The 21,058-nt window shown below is 35.8% G+C and overlaps 2 protein-coding genes across 7 annotated transcripts in view; one reads left to right on the forward strand and one right to left on the reverse strand.

The window, feature by feature from the left end:
- The window catches only part of Ranbp21 (exportin-5-like protein Ranbp21), a 116,777-nt gene that overhangs the window by 36,267 nt on the left and 59,452 nt on the right, over positions 1 to 21,058 (forward strand). For all 5 annotated transcript variants that reach the window (XM_081752041.1, XM_081752045.1, XM_081752044.1 and 2 more), the window contains exon 5: positions 20,449 to 20,592. In XM_081752041.1, coding sequence (XP_081608167.1) covers positions 20,449 to 20,592 — 144 coding nt within the window. The remainder of the gene's footprint in view (positions 1 to 20,448; positions 20,593 to 21,058) is intronic.
- The window catches only part of LOC145680891 (NAD-dependent protein deacetylase sirtuin-3, mitochondrial-like), a 287,622-nt gene continuing 269,373 nt past the window's right edge, over positions 2,810 to 21,058 (reverse strand). The window contains exon 9 of one of the 2 annotated variants that reach the window (XR_014130690.1): positions 2,810 to 3,306. The gene's annotated coding sequence lies outside the window, so the exon portion shown is untranslated. The remainder of the gene's footprint in view (positions 3,307 to 21,058) is intronic. The other variant, XM_081752050.1, reaches the window with a different exon arrangement.

Genomic DNA, 21,058 nt, shown 5'->3' on the forward strand with positions numbered 1-21,058 from the left:
TCAATGAGCAAGAGCCCTTATGCCACGGTTCGTAAAAATCGGAATCAGCGCAGGCATGCCACTTCCTTTACAACTGTAATGACGGAAAATGTTGCCCCCGTAGTCCATTTTTCATAGAGCCAAAGAGGTGGAAGTCGGAAGCTGCCAAGTCTGACTATGGCGAATGTGGTAGGACAGTCCAACCAAATTTCTCAATAAGCTCCATGATTGGAATATCGGTAGGGGGCCTAGCGTTATAGTGTTGCAGGCGAAAGTCTTTCTTCTTCTTTAGCTTTACTTTTGCAATTTGGAATTTCAGCTTAGTCATTGTCTCCTTTTTCGTTCTGAATTGACAATTTTTTCCAGGCTCCAAGACATATACAGGAATCACACCCTGCCTATTTCAAAAGACTGAATACATCAGTTTTCCTACAGATGGCTGTGTCTGGAGTTTTGTGATCGTCTGTAAGCATCTTCGGGACCAGTGGAGTAGCCAGAAACACCTCAAGAAGGGCTCACACACCCAAGTGTGCATTTAGAACACAAGAACTAAATTTTCTTTGAGGGGGTCCTGAAGTATAGCATGGGCGCCACAATGTGTTAATATGGCTCTATACGTGGTCAGTGATTGGTTTCAACCGCTATATATCTGACCTTTCCAGGCTAATATGTGTAATGGTTTGTTGTGTGTTAGGGCAGGGTATGAAATTTCAAGTCTAAATTCAGTGGCCGGATCAGAGAGTTTGGTCTCCAGTTTTTCTCTCACGAACTAATTTATGCAAATGCCTATCGCCAAGACCGAAATTTCGCATCCAATTCCTATTTCGCGCTCAATGCTATACTTCAGGACTTCCTCAAAGAAAATTTAGTTCTTGTGTTCTAAGCTACAAGGACCAAATTATTGGAATGAATCCAGCATTTAGTTGAGGCTGTACAAATCTCATTGTTGGATGCATGTTTATACGGAAGAGTCACTCGAAAAGATAAAGCATATTGATATGTAACACAAAAACTCCTACACAGGAAATTTTTAGTAAAATAACCTATAGTATTCTGTAATATATAAAGAGCTAGTCCAGGCCTGATGTGCGGCATATGGCTGCCAAGTACTAAACTCCCTTTCGCTACAGCCCATAAAGATAACGCTCTTCAACTGGGTGATGTGGTCAGCCCATCACTTTTCAGGCGCCATTATTTCTGGCTTTCTGGACAGGAGTTTGATACCTCTTATTTCAGATAGCTCCCCAATTGCCTTATGATGTTGAATCAGCACTGGATAACTTCAGCACTCCTCCAGGAGTAAGGGACCCTGCTGCACATCAAAGTCTTACACGATAACAATTCGGCTAATCAAGAACTCAGTAATATATACGGAGTGAGTCTGTAACTTCGTCCAGTGTATGCAATCAGAAACACCTGTAGGTAAAAGAATGAAACAAAAACTGACTGGAAAGTGTCAGAGGGTGCATCGAGTGGACTATTTTGCTTTACCTTTAGAGCCCTCTAACAACGGCCCTGGGGGATTACTGGAAAAGTTCAAATGCCAATGTATGTCTTGAGATATATCGTTGGAAATGTTACATATAAATAAACAACTTTTGTAGGAAACATTTTTTCGCGTGGGCGACCGCTTACGAAATGGCTGCCATGTAACAGATTACGTTTCAGGTAAAACGTCCAGTGCTTATAAATAAAAAACGACTGAGATAAAAGGATGAAACAAAAGCTATGACAAGAAAATGCCAGGAGGTGAGTCAACTGGGTCATGAGGCTCTGGGGAATCACTCGAAAATTTCAAATATCAAGGTATGTATCGTTAGAAAGGTCACAAGAAACAAACAACTTTTGTAGGAAATATTTTATTGTGTAGGCCACCGTTTAATAGGTGACGTTTCAGTTAAATTGTCCAGTGCTTATAAATCAGAAATGACAGGAGATAAAAGGATAAAAAAAAAAAAAAAAAAAAAAACTAAGATAGGAAAGTACTAGGGTACACATAGAATGGAGGATTATGCTCTACCCTCAGAACACTCTAACATGGTGCCTGGGGGATCACTCGAAAATCTTAAATACCATTTTGTTCCCGTATCCGATAGGTTGCCTTCTCTTTAATTGTCCAGATTATCATTTGGTAATAATATCTTTAACGAACTCAGAGATACGGCTCCTGGAAGAAATTACAAAAGTACCCTATCACAAGGCATATCTTGCCATTTCAAATTCTCGAGTGATTCCCCCAGGACCCCATGTCACAGGACTCTAAGTGGCAAGCAATGCCGGAATATTCTCAGTTTTTGTTTCATCATCCTTGTATCTCCAATCGTTTCTGACTTGTAAGCACTGGACATTTTATCTGCTACACCATATGTTCTATTGTAGCCATTTCGTAATCGAGGAGAGGGGGGGCACACACACACACACACACACGCGTGTACGTACGTTTCCTGCTTTTCGTGTTTGTAATTATTGCAACGATATATCTCAAGACGTACCTCGGCATTTCAAATTTTCAGTTACTCCCCAGAGCGCCGTGTTAAAAGACCTTGAGGATAAAGCAAAATGCTCCATTCAATGCATCCTCTGGCATTCTTCAACTCAGTTTACGTTTCATCCTACTTATCTGCAATCGTTTCTGATTTATAGACACTGGACAAAGTTACAGATTCACCCTGCATATTTTCTTTTTAATGTGTTCACATCTGCAGTTGGTAAATTTTGGTATCCATGCTATAGAGATAGAACTCGAAAAGATTTGCTGAAATCTCATGTATGGTTAAATGTAGAGATTCTATGAAGTAAAGTTTAGAAAACTGTACAGTACTTGTTTTCATGTGATAAATGATCAAAAAAGTCGTACATCGGGATTATATATTTAACATATTGCATGTAAACAGAATCCATTTTCAATATCACTGAAGAAGAGAGAGGGAACTTCAAGCGGTTTTTATCCTCCCAGTGACGCCATTGCTCGGGACCCATCTCACTTAACCTTTGTGATAACCCAAGTTGTCCAACATCTTTTTCAAGTCAATAAAGCCATCATTCAGCTGTGAACACAGTTCCTTGGTCGTAATCCCGATCAGCACGGATGTGCTGTTCACTGAGAGCGGTGGCAGCTGAGCAGGGAAATCTAGGACGTGGCTCGTCGTTCACATACTTTTCACCACTTTTGAAATGCACTAAACATTGCTTTATTGTACCCACATCCACTCTTTCGTGTCCATAGACCCTCAGCAAGCGTTGATGAATATCAGAGGGTGCAATTTGTTCACCAGTCTGTTTTGTTATGTTAGACGCCATTTTGGTTGATTGCTGCGCTGCTGCTATCTGTCGAAAGAGAAGGAAAATAACAGGATATTAGCAGGAAGATTTCATCATAACAAAATATCAATAACATCTGCCTCTGATGTTATACATAAACACACGTACTGTATTTCCATTATGGATTATGTCTGGATAAATTTCCCTTTCTAATCCCATCACAATTTTATGTAAATCTAATATTATCGCTCGTAGTAATTTCCTCTATTTCCTTGATCCTACCTTGTATTCTATATTCTGTCTTATTCCGTCTTATCATCATAAAGGTTCAAGTAACATGTTTAATTTGCTTGTCGTAGGTTTCCGTGTTTTAAATACTCTTGATTTTAAAATAAATGTAATTTTATCCAATTTCTTTATTTTTTCACTTTTCTCTTCACCATAGAGCCAGGATTTACCTTCTATCATACTGACAGATCTTATACTTTCTTTCCATACTATACCGTTGATTACATTATGAATTTCCCTTATATCGGCGTTTCATATTGAACTTCAGATGCCTTACTGACCAATCCTATGCTGATATTCTTTCTTGATATTTAGATTTAGTCTTCAATATTAAGATTTTCGTAATTTGTAATTTCTGCATTCATATATATCTTGGAACACCCTTTTAACTTTTAACAATATATAAAAACGCTGAAACTTTGTATGAAGAAATATTGTCGAGGGAGAATTGTTTGATATACTTAGCACAACCACAAAATATTACATTTATTATTCATTGTTACAAACTAAGGACGCGACAGTATCACAAACATCCAAGTTTTGAAGGTCTCTAAAACGGTAGTAACGGACGTAGGTCAGTGCACATCCCAAATACTTTAATGTCGAATACTATGATCGTGATGTGACGTAATTGAAATAAATAGGAAAAACGTTACAAGGGATTGAAAATTTTATTTCTTAAAAATGTTTTATTTCGAGAAACTGTTTAGATAAGTTTCATATTCAATCACGTAGATGGTTTTCAAAAGACATAAATCATTCAAATCAATGTTTGTTATTTAAATCAGTACAATATCTCAAACTATTCTGGAAATATAGAAATCGCGGGTAGAGATTGCTATACTACTTAAAGTGACGAATTTTAAGGAAACTTTAAAATTATTGTTACTTTCGTTTGGTCTATAACATTATAGCAATAGTTTTTGGTAGTTGCAATTACAATAAGTTTCCACAATTACTTAAGTTTAATAACTTCCTACAATATTTACTGTCCTTTCATTGTAACTGTAAGTTTTGTTCATAGAGGATAAATATTCAACGAATTCTATGTGTTCATATTTAGTATCAGTGGTTTGAGGTAATGCCCTGCACAGAGATTTTATTTGGATTATCAACATTTTGTTTCCCTTGCGGTTTAGCTCGCTTGGATGGTAGGCTTTGTTTCGCCCAGGCTTCGAACCTCGGAAGTAGTGTGTCAGTGAATATGTGATACGATTTTTTTTACAACCCGTCTTTTTTGTATTTTTCACTCTTTTCATTTTTCTTTAACATCATTTTAAATTTTCTAAAAGTTTGAGCAGTGTTGCCAACTTTACCCGTGTTTATTATATCTGCGGAATGGTTGAGATACTATATTGGGTGTAAATGGCATTCTTTTTTAACATTATTTATTAAAACGTAATTGTCATTTTTTCAGCGTTGCCTTTTTCATTATCATACTTGTTTGTGATGTACAAAATCTTAATTTATTATTTCATATCCACATAAAACTGTTAAATACATAATAATAATTATTATTATTTTGTACATTGCTGAAAATGCGGCACAAAACCTATAAATACAATGCAAATTTAAATTTCATAAGCAATTTGCTATACAAAATAATAATTTTAAAAAGTCGCTGATACATATATATAGGGTGCGTTAAAAAACGTATACACACTTCGAAATGTCACAAAATTTATTTTCCAATCTACAAGATTATATTTCTTAATAAAGTGAGCTACAGTTCAACTCAAGAGAAAGAAAAAGTTTACTTTCTGTTAGGACTGAATGTTGCAACCGGTGGCTAAAGTAAATATTCAAAATGATGTACTTAATCATCAATATAATCCTGAGTACAAGTCATGCCTGCTTCCGTACTTTGCACCAAAGTGTCCAATGGGATTTCTGCAGACACCATTTGAATCTCATCCAGAAGTATGTCCAGGTTACGTGGTTTACGATGGTACACCTTATCTTTTACTGTGCTCCATAAGAAGAAATCGAGCGGCGTAAGGTCTGGAGAGTGTGCAAGAAACTCGGTTGGTCCCCTGGCCTGGTACATTTTTGATCCAGGTATGCTCTCACATCCCTATGATAGCGTGGTGGGTTACATCTTATTGGTAATAAAAACCTCTCATTACGTACAGTGCAGGAATGGTAGAGAAAATGAAATCAGTGAGCATTTTTATGTAATTTTCTTCAGTTACAGCGCTGTCAAAACGGAAAGGCTCAATGAGTTCTCTATGAGACAGATCACACTACCCCTCTAGACCAGGCAAATTCGCAGAGTTTTCAACAGTCTTGTGGGGATTATCTTCACTCCAGTACACACCATTATACCTATTGACAGTTCCATTAACTTTGAATTGTGCTTCATCCGTCCAAACAATGCTATCCATACATTCCTGTTCACGTGTAACCATCTGAATCCACACAAGAAATTGCATTATGCGATCTGGGTCGTCGTCACTTAGCTGTTGCACCAATCTTGGAATGTACACACGCTTCGTAGCTTTCTAGCACTTACACCACTCTCACGTGAAACTTTGGAGATTTTTGTGGTAAACTCCGAAGCTGTTCCGGCACCGCAACTGAGGATTGAGCATTTATTGCCGTGCGAGGCCCTCTGATTGGCCTGTCTCCCATCACACACTCTTTCATGAACCTCGACTTTGTCTCGTAGATGTGTAATGTTATCCTTGAAGGTGGATCAGTCCCATTCTCACGTCTCCAATGTCTCTGAAACGCAGCAATATTCTGTAACTTTCAGTATCACTTAATAATCTGCTTCTGTTCCTCAAAGCTCAAGCGTCCGTCCGCCATGTTGATGTTACTCTCTTGCCACTAACTGGGTTGCACAGCTAGACCGACGATTCTGCTGCCATCTGTTGAGAAACATAACATCATTTTATCCCAAAAATATAACCTTATACGTTGGAAAATAAATTTTCTATGATTGTTCAAAGTGTGCATACATTTCTTTGACGCACCTGGTGTGTATATATATATACACACGCTTCGAATGTATATATATAATGTCCGAAAAGTAATGATAAATATAGTCCGGAAGTGGACAGGCACGGAGCTAGACAGCTTCGAATGTGGGAAGAAAGGCACTTCATACCTCCCAGAGGATTAATGATAGGAGCTAGGAAGGGGGTTCATAAATACATAAAGGTCATCTTTACTTGACACGTTAAACGCATGTTACACAAGTGCACCGGAGATTCTCCATACGTCATTTAGGGATTCATCGAATGTCTGTACGGCAGGGGTATTGAAACGGTGCAGTAAAGATGGAAACATACAGAAAAAAAGTTATCCATAGCACGATTGCACGCACATGTACAATGGGAATCAAAGCTAAGACCACTTAGCATGGTTACATAATATCAGGGGCAGTGGATAGTAGTATACCACATAGAAACTTGCAGATAAAGGGTAGAAATAAAAAAGTATAACTAGTCGTGTAATGTAATGAAATAACAGGCAGAATACACAACGACGTATTGTATTTGTAATGTAGTATCTTACACAGGTTAGGACTACAAACTTCTAGGCCATACGTGCTAACAATAAACATACCTACAGCAGATGTTCAAAGTGCTGTGCTTCCACGTCTATGCAACGTGCTAATCGTGAATTTCGGATGCATTCCATCACTCCCGGTATGTTGCATAACTGTTCACGCGCATCTTAAATGAAGTTTTGGAAGTCTGCAAGTTCCTTTCCCCCCACATTAGAAGCTGTCTAGCTCCTTCCTTGTCGACTTCCGTACTATAGGTCATATACACTTTTTTCTTGTTTTGGTGCCAGGAATTTGGAGTTTCATTTTTTACCATTACTTTTGGGACACACTGTATATTCACTTCCCAATTGTTAGTAAGAAGTTCATATTACCGTTCATCAATCAAAATACAATCATTCCGACTATTTGCACAACCATCCACACCTCGACAAAAGTGACACAAGTCAAAAAACCTTAAGGTCCAAGCTCGTATCCTTCGCGAAAAAAGTAACATAACGCGAAATTTATCATATTTGTTCTAATACATTCTGATTTTGAAATAATTTTAAAGCTATATTTACAACACTTTTGCACATAAAAGAAAAAAACATGGTGATTATAAAATAACTTTAAAACAAGTCACGAGTTATGTCATTTTTCTCGCGAGGGTTACGAGTTTGGACCTTAAAGTTTTTTGACTTGTGTCACTTTTGTCTAGAAGGTGCAAGCAGCTTCATCTGTACCCGAGCTCCGTCGTAGCTAAGCGGTTAACGTACGCGGCTTTTGCATGGGAGATCCGGGTTCGACTCCCGGCGGGAGCTCGTTCGGATTCCACGTTAATCAATAGGTCCCGTCTCATATAGCCTCGCTTCTGAAAGGGACGTTAAACTCATCTCATTCATCTGTACATTACCTGATTGGTTTTAGATTATTGAATATAGAACAGCTTACCTTCCTGTCATTCCTTTCTGCTTGTAGGCTTTAAAACCCGTGGTAAAGTAGATTTTTTCTATCGTCCCGTTGAAGTCATCTAATACATTTCCCATTTCCTACTGAGAGACGTGCTCTAAAGTAAGTTCCATTTCTTCGTTGTTTTATTATTAGTATTATTAAATCAGTGCTCTTTTTCGTTTTGTGTGTACATTTGTATTTACCTCATGCTATCGACCTTTAGTTTGATGTAGGATACAATAGCAACTCGGCCTTCCGTAATGTGTTTGGAAGCTACTGCTTTTAATGAAGAATCCCGCTTTTGAGTCTGTGCTGCTCTCCCCCCACCACCACCACCACACACACACACACACTTTTTAAAGTTGTAGTGAATAATTTAGTCATTGAAGATAAATATTTAGAAAGTAAGCCAGATAATATGTGCAAAATTCTATTAAACAAACTAACAGCTTTTTCTAGACTTATAACTTTTATTGGCTACAAGTATAGGTACCAGTTTATAACGTTATAATTTTCGAGGAATCAAATTTCTGAACTAACAAATATTGGTTCGTTTAAAAGTATTTTGGAGATATTATCTCGATCTCTTTCGAAATTTGTGATGTTTTCCCTTGTCTTTAAGATATTCACAAGAGCTCCCTTGTGGCATTGCGGATAGCGTACACGCCTTTGGCGCGGGAAATCTGGGTTCGGTTCCCGGCGGGAGTTGTGGTTCGAATTACACGTTAAGCAGTAGGTCCACATCTCTTATAGCCTTGCTGCTAAAAGAGACATCGAACTCAATTTAAAATAAAATACAAAAACAAGATAGCTTTGGTCAAAAATTAACCTGGATAATGTTTCTTTTTAAAAGAATTATTGTTAATATTTCCTGTACGTCAAATGGGTACTGTTCTTTGCGCTAAGGCTTACGAATATGTTCTTTGCAATTATTCATATATTAATGTTTTAACGAATAGTGGTGTAAAAATATGTACAAACTCTTAATGGTATTAGTGCACTAACTCTAAAAACCACCTGTTCTGTATTTTTATAATAATATCTAGTCCTGTGATCTGCTTTCCATATTTCTTCCAACCTCCATAAGTTTAAATCCTGCTTGAGCAGTGTTGCCGTGTTTAACATTGTTGGCAATATATACAAATTTTAACTTAAATTTTTGTTCCTGTGTGTTTTTATTATTACTATTTTAAAGTATTAATAAAGTATTTGTATATTAATTTTTTTATTAATATAATTTTTAATAATCGTATCCCAGTATTCCTCAAAAGTTTCCTTTTCCGATGTTCAAAAGTGGGTTTTTAGTCCCAATGTAATAAGCTTCAAATACGTTCCTTTCGACGTTACTATTGGCCCGATGTGCTCTCTGATGTGCTTCTTTATTCTAGTGCTAATTAAGAGAAATCACAAGCGCAGTAAGCCTGATATATACAACTTAGGTTAGCTTTGTCCACAAAATAATTTTTGTATGCACTTAAAGATTTTCCTAAGTTTCTGGTATGGTTAAAATTAACCTTAAGATTATGTCTTTACTATTTTCTTTAGTTTGTGCGTTATCCCTGGACACTGGGGACGTCTTGTTTACACATTTCACCTGCTCCATTTTTCCTCATCTTAAAAATATATTGAGCTTTATGTTTCCAACATAAGAACTATACCCTTTAATAGATCCTAAATTTATTATTCTGTTCAGTTCTTCCAAATCTTCCTGAAGTGTTACCAATCTAAAAGCCCTGATAAACATGGTTATCCATATGTTGGCTTTTGTCTTTTAATTTTATTTTTAAAAAGGGACATTATCTAAGTTAGTTTTTTATATACATTATAATGTGTTCGATATACTCAATTACTAATTAAGTTAGCTTTGTTTCACAGTGTGAAACTGTCGTAGATATCAAAAACACGGATTCAGTACTGAAACCGGAAGGTGGATCTATAACTTCCGGTTGTAGTGAAGAGTTAAATTTCGAGATGAAACTTATTCTTGCGGTGAAGAATCCATATCAAAAAGTCAGTTCTTGGTACCTTCTATCGTTTTTGCTCTATTGAAACCGGAAATAGTAGATTTGTACTACATCCGATTCTTTTGTGTTTGTTTTAGATCTCACGATTATAGATCGAGGCTAAGGGATACTGTGATAATGATGAATGAAATAGTAGAATAAAGAAAGTAAGAGAATACAGTAGAATCCCGAGAAAACACACGCACATTCTAGTACAAAATTCATTTGACGCAAGATGGGATCGAACCATGGACTCCACGCACCAGAGGTGAGTGCTCTACTACTGTATTATCGTTCCCCCTTTCCCTCCACATCTACTTGCAATAGGGAAACGAAGTCGGAAATGAAATTTATTCTTGGTACTCAAAATTCATATTGTAAATCTATTTCTCGCCATCTTACCTATCTATCGCTTATCTATCTCTGAAAATCAATATTGAAAGCGAAAATATTACATGACTTTTACCACTTCCAGTTTTCGTAAAAAAGATAAAGGTGGATATGAAATATATTCTTAAGACGCTGAATCGAATCCCAAAGCTGCTTCTCGCTGTCCCTGACCTTTTTTGCTGTAACAATAGAATCTCGAGTAAACCCACCCATACACTATTTGTTCACTACAAAGCCCATTTAATATGAGATGGGGCCGAACCATGGATCCCACGCACCAGAATTGAACGCTCTATTACTGAACTGTCATACCTTCCCTCCGTATGAGCTTGCAATATAGAAACGAATTCGGTCTGTAAGACTCCTCACACTTTTGCATAGCATAGTTTGGATGTTTAATAGGTAGAGAGTGAGCGATCAAAGATCCTTAAGCTTTGAATATCATTTCAGTAATAGACTTATTAGAACATCTACTTAACTTGTTACGTCGCTGGTGCATCTTGCTTAAACGTTTTTATCTTTGCGTAAAATATCCTTACCTCTCGTACTCGGTACAGTGTTAACTTCTTACTTTCCACTTCTTTCTTTTCTTTTTCTTTTTTGCACCATGCCCTGTAGGTTCCTTGTAGTATTCCTGCCTCTGAGACCAGAATAATGAATTTACATCGGAATATTCTGCTACGAAAAATTTCATATTCCGCTTTTTGTTACGGTTCTTCGCATTTCATTTCGGGGATAGGGTGTCAATCGTACGTCCAATCATCAATCTGACTGGAGGACTGCATCTATAATACATTAGCGTGTCGTCAAATCTAGCTGAGTACACCTATTCAAATAGGTATGTGTACTTTCCCAAAATCTGTCACTCTGTAAGGTACTCCAGAGCACCATGAAACTCATGTACTCACATGCGCAAAAAATTGCGCGTATACATAACTCACAATTTTTTGCATTTATTACATTTTCCTTACGTTTATGAGTAAAATTCAGTTATTAGTATGTGGAGATAATAGAAAGCTATCCATCTTAGATATTTCCAAAAAATATAATAAAATAATAAAAATATAAGCAAAAAACAAAATTACGCTCGGTTTTGTGTATTCTGGCAATCATGCTTTCGAGGGATTTTTCAGTAGCAGAGCAAAATTGCGAAGGGAAATTGACAATAGGCAGCGAACGAGCTGGCAGAAGGAACTGGAAAGTGGACTAAAATATTGAATTTATTGGTTCAAACCTAGTGTCTAGATGGTTTGCCAAATATAAATTAGCTTCTGTAAGTAAGATGTACGAAAATATAGAATTAAACAGAAAATATCTTATCTTAAGGTTCGAAGCGATATGCACCATGGTTATGAGCATTATTTGTTAAGAAAAAGAGAGCAAACAAAACGTAGTCTCCGTGGTTAGGTGGATAGAGTGGCGGACTAGTAGTTTTATTATTTTGACACGAGATCGAATCCCATCCCATCCCACATTTTTTTTTCAAACATTATAGGAAGTGTATAATTTTAATAATAAGAACCGAAACAATATAATAAGGAAGTAACTTATTGATAGTATCCTTTAATCGACGTATTTATTCAGTATTAAAATACGTGTACTATTGGAAACTGGAAACAGCGTTTGTTTTCAGTTTATGGTCTTGTATGTTACACCTCCCCTGCCCGTTCTTGAACAGCAGACAACTCACTTCGAATTTGTGTGTCAGGAACAGGAGAAGAACACACGCGACCTTGACAGTCTTTCCAGTCTCACTCCTTGTTACATCGACATGACGTTACATCGAATGTTAGAATGGCTTGTTGTCATGAAAAAAGGAAGAAAGGAAAAAGCTGATGTCAAATTATAGTTTGTGTGTGTGCTGTTTTTTAGAGTATTGACTTTCTCCATCTCTCTCTCTCTTTTCATATCCACAAGTGCAAGAATTGCAATCATAAGTCTATGTAAGGAATAAAGAATGCTTTCGTTGAACGAAACTAAATTATACAGATCTATGTATGCGGAACACGAATATTTCCAAAAGAGAGAATGAATATGAACGATAGTCATAGCCTATTTCTACATTATATAGTAGCGTGAAAAACTGATATTAAAATGATATAACAAACAGGCATAAGCTTTTTTTTTCTAGCATGGCAACACATTAAACGTAACTCATTAAATTTTGGGGATTACAAAGTATAACCTTACGTGTCGTTGTATTCCTATTCGTTTTCACGTTCGAGCGACGAAAGAAGAAATTGTAGTGATGGTGATAAAAATAGAATTCGAGATTTCAATTAATTCAAGTTTCACGCCACCACATATCGAAAAAGTGATTTTGATGTCTGTCCATTTGTTCGTTCGTCGGTTCGTCACGCTTTTACATGCATTCAAATAGGGGCCATACTGTTCGACGTATCTAGACCGAATTCTAGACATGAAGTTATTATAACACTTTGAAGGATAAAAATTTTAAATAATTAAATTGTTTCAAAAACAGCTGTAAAGATTTTGCTTATTTTTTTACAAATATATATTTTATTAATAACCCTTCACCGTAGTATAAATCATTGCTCTGAAAAAATACATAAGGTGTAATTTACTGTATGGGATGCGTTTTTTCGAACAATTTTCTCAATCACATTTCATAAATAAATGTATCATTGATAACCTAACAATATGACACAACTCGTTCGTCCTGTAAACATTCAGAAGGGGTAGTTTACTCTTAGTTTACTCTTCTCTGACGATTTTCCCATTAATGCCTGACGCAATTTTGTTCATATTTCATAAATAAATATTACATAAATAACCTAACGATATGGTATAATTCCATCATCCCTAAAAAGCTAGAAGTGGTATATTACTTCTTGGAGCAAGTTTTACCCTACGATTTTGTCGAGAACGATTCAGGCAATTTTGTTCGTATTTCAAAAATAGCATAACTTGTTTGTCCTGAAAAGATATACAAGGGATATTTTATTCTTGGGGATGACTTTTTTGACGATTTTCTCAGAAAGTACTCAGAGGCTTTTGCTCATAGTTCACATATAATTATTTCCTTAATAATTCAAATATATGGCATAAGTTATTTCTAACAGAAATATGACCAATGGGTACTTCACTTTTGGACGTAAGTTGCTTCGAACAAAGTTTTCCAAAACACTTTATTTTATTCGCATTTCTCAAATAAATGTTTCAGTAATAGCTGCAGCCTAACACTAGTCAGTTTAAGAAATTTGAGCGAGAAAATTCAGTGCGTTTCATCCGTACACATTCTTAAATATATTTTTAAATGTTATACCTAATCCTAACAAAATAGAAACTTCTTTTTAAATGTACCTTACTGTGGCCAACTGGTTCAAGTGCATTGGTTCTGGTTTGATTCCCGGTGGGAGCTATTGTATTTTTTCCAGCGTTAAGGTATAGGTAATAAGTAGGTGCAAAGAGAAAAGTGTTTAAACAAGCCTAACCAAGCTAATGAATAATACAAAGAAATAATACAATATTACGAAATTATAGAAGAAACATTGTTAATATTAGATATTTGCGTGTGAAATGTCCAACCGATGACTGTCAGCTCCAAAGGTAAGAAAGTGAAACTTCCAATACCAGGTTAATCAGTGGTCTCTAGATAAAGCTATCCTACTAGGAAGTGACTGAGATACCAAAAAATGTTGTGATCGCTGGGAGACATGTTGGGAGAATACAGTGGGTGAGAGAGTTTAATATTGCAACTCATGAATATTCTGCACCTTCGTTGAGTATTCAAGTGCGTAGGCCTATATAGGTTTGCATTGAAGTAAGCATTAATACACAATATCTGTTGAACATTACGAGGGGCTTGCGGACAGGTTTGCAGTGCATTTCACGGGGTTCGATATTGTAACGATCCTAGCGAACTCCTGAGCCTTCCCCACTGTACACTATAAATTCGTGCTTAATTAAAACTCTATTTGTTTAAATTTAACACTGTTAACCGTTATCACCTGTGCACTACGGGCAACAATCCGCCAGTAATTCTTTATTTTTGCCCTTTGTTTTAGCGCCATAAATGTCTTTGTTCATAAATATCTTTGTCTATGGTTTTGCATATACGTAGCGTGGACATTAAATTTTGACTTCTATGCCATATGCATCTAATTACAAACACACCTATAGAATAAACACAACAAACTTGGAATATATAGTTTGTGTATGGAAAATCATACACAAGGTGCTGCACGGGAGAGCCGTGTGCATACATATGTCAGTCAACTTCCTAAGAAATTTATAATAATAATAATAATAAACAGAAAACGAAACAGTTATTTACATAATTTATTTATTTAAGCATGTAAGTCCAATGGACTTAAGTTATTTCTCTCTCTCTCTCTCTCTCTCTCTCTCTCTCTCTCTCTCTCTCTCTCTCTTTGAAGGCAACAACTCTTAGGGTGCCAAAACGTAGAAAAGGACTTGTGGCACTCACGACTATAGGGTGGTGTGTGGTTCGCTCATCGGGTTCCTTTGTTGTTAGTCCCGGCTTTCTAGACCGGATGCAGTTATTCCCGGTAGAAAATACTAGAAAATATACCTTTCTAATACTATTAAAGTAAATACTTACACTCAATCCCTCAATGTGATCTTGTTTGTTTAACTGTATACAGGCAGCTGATCCGTGGAAGAATCGTTGATAATAATAAATAAAATAAACTCGACAAATATTCTTGTAAATAATAGGTAAAAGTTTGCGTCACACTGTTCATTTTGTTGGGCACTGTTTGGGTTGGAATTATTTGAAGGAGAGAGTGACTACTTCATGAAAACTTGATATCGAACACATTTGTTTAAAAATACCAGCTTTTTGTGAAATATTGCTTAATATTCAGGAAAACCTAAGTCAATAATAAAATAATAATAATAATCTTAAATTAAAAACTCTTTGGACCTAGTGCATTGGCACAATTCCACGAATTATAAAGAATTTGTTTACTTCTCATGTAAGTGAGGAAGGACTTAATCCCTGTTGCTTTCAATATACGAAGAAAGTGTCCAACTGTCAAATGATATGCTACATAAAATGCCCTATGCAACTTAATGTAGTATAGAGTCATCAGTTCTAGGTTGTCTAAAGGACACTTTTGTTTTAGCAAGAAAGGAAGAAAATAGAAAACGCTCAGTTTTAACCTAGTAGAAAGTTTGCAGATTTAAGGGAAAATGCACAGAGTTGTTGGATATTAAATGTAGTTCGGATTAATAGAGTAAGACACCGTAAATAGTTTATTGTTTGAAATATACTGGAAGTGACTAAGCCATTACCTATGGAAATATCGAAAGAGACACGTTAATGGTTGCAAACTGTTGTAGAAATGAAAAATTTAAGGAAATGTCTAAAACTCTGAAATCATAGATCTAAATTGACTGACTGTTAAGTAAAACTGCTAAATCTGACAAAAACAAAAACAAAAAAAAGTATTAATGACCTGTGTTACAGTTTCAGACATATCATTCTCATATCAAAACTACGATAGAAATAAATTATGAATAAAGGTGAATTTACAGTTCTGGAATACCAACAAATGATTTTGCTAGATGTAAATTTTGGGAAAACTTTTTTATAAGGCTTTAGATTTATTTATTGATTGGTTTGTTTATTAGCTTCCCGATGCCGTAAACATCACCAACACCTAGTGGCCTACTTGCCGGTAAATGGCGATCGTCGATATAGCGACGCGTCGAAGGATTGCCGCTAGTGGCAGGGATTCGTCGAGTCGAAGCAGATATCTAGAATCGAGGGTATTGAAGTTACCACCGCGTAACAGCAAGAACTTCATTTTAATCCGCGCTCCTTTGATTTGTCACGGAGAATCGCAAAGCGACCAACACGAACTATCGCTAGTCATGTGCATGCGGTTATTATTTTTCCCTGACGACTTGTTATTATAAGGATAATACTTGAGCTCCGGGGGTTAAGAGTAACTCCGGCCTTTACATCATGAAATGAAAAATCTTGAGATGGGTGCGTATAATTGTATGAATTTAGATGGCAACTGTCGCCGATCACTAGCAAGTGAATATGGGAGAACTATGAAAAAAGTAAATAGACGCTTCCTATTTTGTTATAAAATTACATGCATTTGAGTGTATTTGATCTGATTCCAGACAGTTATCGTCAAATATACACGGTTAAAGGAGCACTCTGATTAGAAATATTAAAAAGACTTTAACGATTTATCACTCTACAAGCTGTCTTTTCATAATCGTCTACGTGGCGAATTCTGAAGAACACGCAACTAGTAACCCTAAGGTTGGTGGTTCGCGCCCAGCTCAGGGCACTTTTTTTTTTTTTTACTTTTTAAAAAATGTTTTTTGACTCACTTTAATGCAAACAAATTACGCATATAGACGATTTAACATATTTTAGGGGAATAATTTTGTGGTTCGTTGGCGTTCCGTCGCTTCTCTGCCGGTGGTGGTATAATTTTCAAAACGGAAGTGAGACCACCGCCGATCGTCGCTGCGGGACCGCCAAGTTTTGGGGACATTTTGCTAGTTGCCTATCGGTGGTCCACCGACGCTTACGGCATGGGGTTGTCCCCTCACAAGTGAGGCAGATTGTAATCGACCAAGAGTGTTTTGGAACAATGGGGAACATCTTCCGGCTTCGACTTCTGAATAATCCGTTTCGGATCAAGTCGAATCAAGGCTGCCCCGCGGGAAGGTAGAACAAGTGAGGCAATCGTTCCAAGCATTACGCTCGAGAGCCTCTGTCTCATTCAAGACTTAGACTCTTCAGGAAAAGTAACAAGTTTATTACTTGTAATTTATTCTTTGCGTCAAAGTATTTTGCAATACACCATCGTTTTGTAATATATTTTTACGATTGTATACTATTAATTTCGAAAATTGTACTCATAATATAATTTCCCATCATGGATTTGAAAAAATCAAAGTTCGAACAAAGAAAGATGTCCGATCCACATGTCTCTTCATGTTTGATATGGAAGTCTCATCTTCATTATTGAGCCTTAATTTATTTTAGTCCTAGGCAACGCAAATCGACGGGATGACTCTAAGTGAAAACATTCATTTAGATGGTTAAGTAATCAGGAAATCCCTGCTGTTATTTCACGAAACACAACAGATCTTGAGGGAAAAAATAATAATTTTGCTTACCAGGGGGAGGAAGTAAATCATCTGCTTACGTTTGCTTAGCTAGGAAGAATGCAAGGGGGCCGAGTCCCCCCAAAGCTCATGTGAGCCCCTTTTGTATTTATGAATATACAATATTTGGCATAATTTGAGTGCAATTTGTCTTAAAATCCTCATGTATATATATCTTCTGCATTTGAATGCCCCCCAAATTTACAGAGAAATCGGCGCCCTTGGAAGAAGGTCTAGTGAAATGAATAAAAATGTGATAACGTAATACTTGAACAACTCTAATGGAGGAAAGTAAATTAGTATTTAACACTTCTTTCAATTTTAAGCATTTCAAAGATTCTTTAATTTAGTAGCGTCCCGGATTTGCATTTTTGAAATATGGGAACTCTATCTATACCTTAACGTGGGAATCGGTTGCGGACCATGCACTTAAACCGCTTTGCCACAAGAGGCACATAGGAGTTTTTCTTTCGATTTCCTTAGGAATATTGCGAATGGTATGACTTTTAAAACTACGTTTAAAAAAGAATACACATCGACACAATAAGATGATAATCTGATACCTAGGAAATATATTGAATTGTTTTTAATTTGTTCTCACGCTACCAAAACAGTACTTATGCTTTTTTTTAATTTTTATTTTTATTTTATTCCAGCCTTTTAATATAAGCATTTCACACTATTGTCTGTTTTAGGACGATACAATTCTAGTTCATATATGCTAGCTTTGGAAATACAGTAGAGTTTCGCTTATCCGACATAAACAGGCAGGCAGAACGCTGGATAATATGGATGTGTTAAGAAAAGACCTATTGAAAGTAAAACTTACGATCTAATTTTACATATTACGCATCTAATAATCATGTTTTATAACAAATAAATGCACTGCACTGAATCAGGGACGTATCCAGCGTGAGGGCCTGAGGGCTGTCCCCTTCCGAAACTCAAGCACTTTTTAGTAAACTTGCTTTTTATTTACTTGAAGTCAGTGTCCAAACTTTTGGCAATGTGCTGTTGTCTTGTTAGAATTCTAAGAACATACCGTAATACCATTATACCAGGTGGAATTAAAGAACAGCTTATTATAGGATTAACATTTCGTTTCCGTTCTGTTTTTAACTTTAATGTATTAGAACGATATACTCAATGTCTTCTTGCTATTTTTGTTATGTGATATACATAGCAGACAGTTTTCTTTAGTTACATTTCTCTCGAAAATATGTTTCATTTTGTTTGTGCTATAATGCAGTTTCCAAAGTAAACCGGTTTATAAATGAAAAGTAGGAAAAAGTTGAAGAGAAATACAGAACTGTTGCATTATTTATTATTATTATTATTATTATTATTATTATTATTATTATTATTATTATTATTATTGATATTGATATTTTTAAAACATTAGAATTACGTGCTTACGAGGTTTCCTGTTGGGCCCCCTCCGAATAGATACGTGTCTGCACTGAATGATAGACGTATGAGTCAGGGTGTAGACGGGCGCGCTAGGCGATAGACTCCAGAGCATGAAAAATAGACTAATACCACAACTTGCAGTTCTTCTTGCCGATTGGTGCTATCTGCAATGATATATCGGATTATACGGTATGTGGAACAAAGGATGCGAGATCATGGTGTATTGGTGTTTCACGCACCTAAACCTGTAAAATGTTTGTATAAACAATTATCTTTTACTCCCTAGCTAAATTTGTGAGTATGATCACACACCTTGCCTTATAAAGGAAAAAATATTATTTTAGCTAAAAACTAAAGAGAAGCAAATTTCAATAATTTAGTTTTTATTTATTTATTTATTTATTTATTTATTTATTTATTTATTTATGGCAAACTAGTCCATTTCATCACGATAAATCAAGTTTGGTGCTAAGATGTCTTTTTCTGTCCGTATATATCCTTCACACTTTGTTCGAGACAAAATTGTTCTTTTCCCAAGAAAACAGGATAAGAGAAGCTATACAACAGCATGAACTGAAAACAATAGCTATTACCAATAGTACTCTAATCCTGGATAAATACGTCATTACAGCAAAATATCAATAAGTTATGTCCTTATTATATTGCTTCGGTTCTTATTAACGTGAAAATTATAATGTTTTGTAAGAAAAAAAAATGTGATGTGATGTGATTCGATCTAGTGTCAAAATAGTGTAAGAACTACTAATCCACCATGCTACCCACCTAACCACGGAAACTACTTTTTGCTTGCTTTGCTTTCTTAACAAATAAATGCTAATATCCATAGCGCATGTCACTTCCAACCTCAAGACAGGAGATTTCCTCTTTGTTTCTATATTTCCGTACGACATCTTGGTTACAAAAGCTAATTTATATTTGGTAAACCATCTAGACACTAGGTTTGAACCAATAAATTCAATATTTTACTCCAGTTCCTTCCGCCAACTTGTTCACTGCCTATCGTCAATTTCCCTCCGCAATCGTGCTTTGCTTCTGAAAAAAATCCCTAGAAATCAGGATTGCTAGTATACACAAAACCGAACATAATTTTGTTTTTGCTTATATTTTTATTATTTTATTATAATTTTTGGAAATATTTCCTTAGATGGATAGCTTTCTATTATCTCCACATACTAATAACTGAATTTTATCCATAAACGTAAGGAAAATGGAATAAATGCGAAAAATCGTGAGTTACAGTATACGCGCAATTTTTATTGCGCATGGGAGTACATGTAGTTATATATTCAAATAAGTTTAACTCATTTTTTGGAAACAATGTAATTTGAAACTGCATTTAATTTTCAGTTGTTTTTATTATTATTATTATTATTATTATTATTATTATTATTATTAGTAGTAGTAGTAGTAGTAGTAGTAGTAGTAGTAGTAGTAGTAGTAATAGTAATAATAATAATAATAATAATAATTAGCTTTGTTACTTGAAATTATATTAATATTTTAGTTCAATATTTCTTTAAATTGCAGGTAGTGTTGCAGACTTTAACAGCCTTTGTTGAATGGGTTTCAATTAACCACATTATTGCAAATAATGGTCATTTGCTCCAAATATTATGCGTGCTTCTGAAGGATGAAACTTTCCAGTTTAATGCCGTTGAATGTCTGTTATATGTAAGTTGGTATTTTATATTTTGTATTGTAGCTGTGTACTTCATTTAATTATAGGATAAGATTTAAATTTATTGCATATAGAGCCGTTGTTCCTCGTAACTCAGTTGCAATTACTATAAGTTGAAAATTTTGGAATTATGATTGAGAAATGCCATGTACGACAAAGAAAGAAAAAAAGGGAAAAAAGCACTGAGCTCATAAGTTCTGGGACTTACCGCATTACTGTCAGGTGTGATCATCATCCTCGAAGTAGTTCTTTTTCGACATTCACACAGTTTTGATTCGTTGCTGCTACTGAGGTAACAACACTGAAAGTTAGGTTGTAGGTGTACGTAGAAAGTGTGCAGTTTTCGTTTTCGATTTTGACTTCTTCAGTTAAGACAAAACGTTTTCCCTTGAGGCCAGATTCGAAAAAAGAAAGTGTCATTGTGGTCCCAGATCTTACGAGTCAGGGATATCTCATGAC

This window comes from Thermobia domestica, chromosome 3, assembly GCF_964235325.1.
Source record: "Thermobia domestica chromosome 3, izTheDome1.hap1.1, whole genome shotgun sequence".
NCBI lineage: Eukaryota > Metazoa > Arthropoda > Insecta > Zygentoma > Lepismatidae > Thermobia > Thermobia domestica.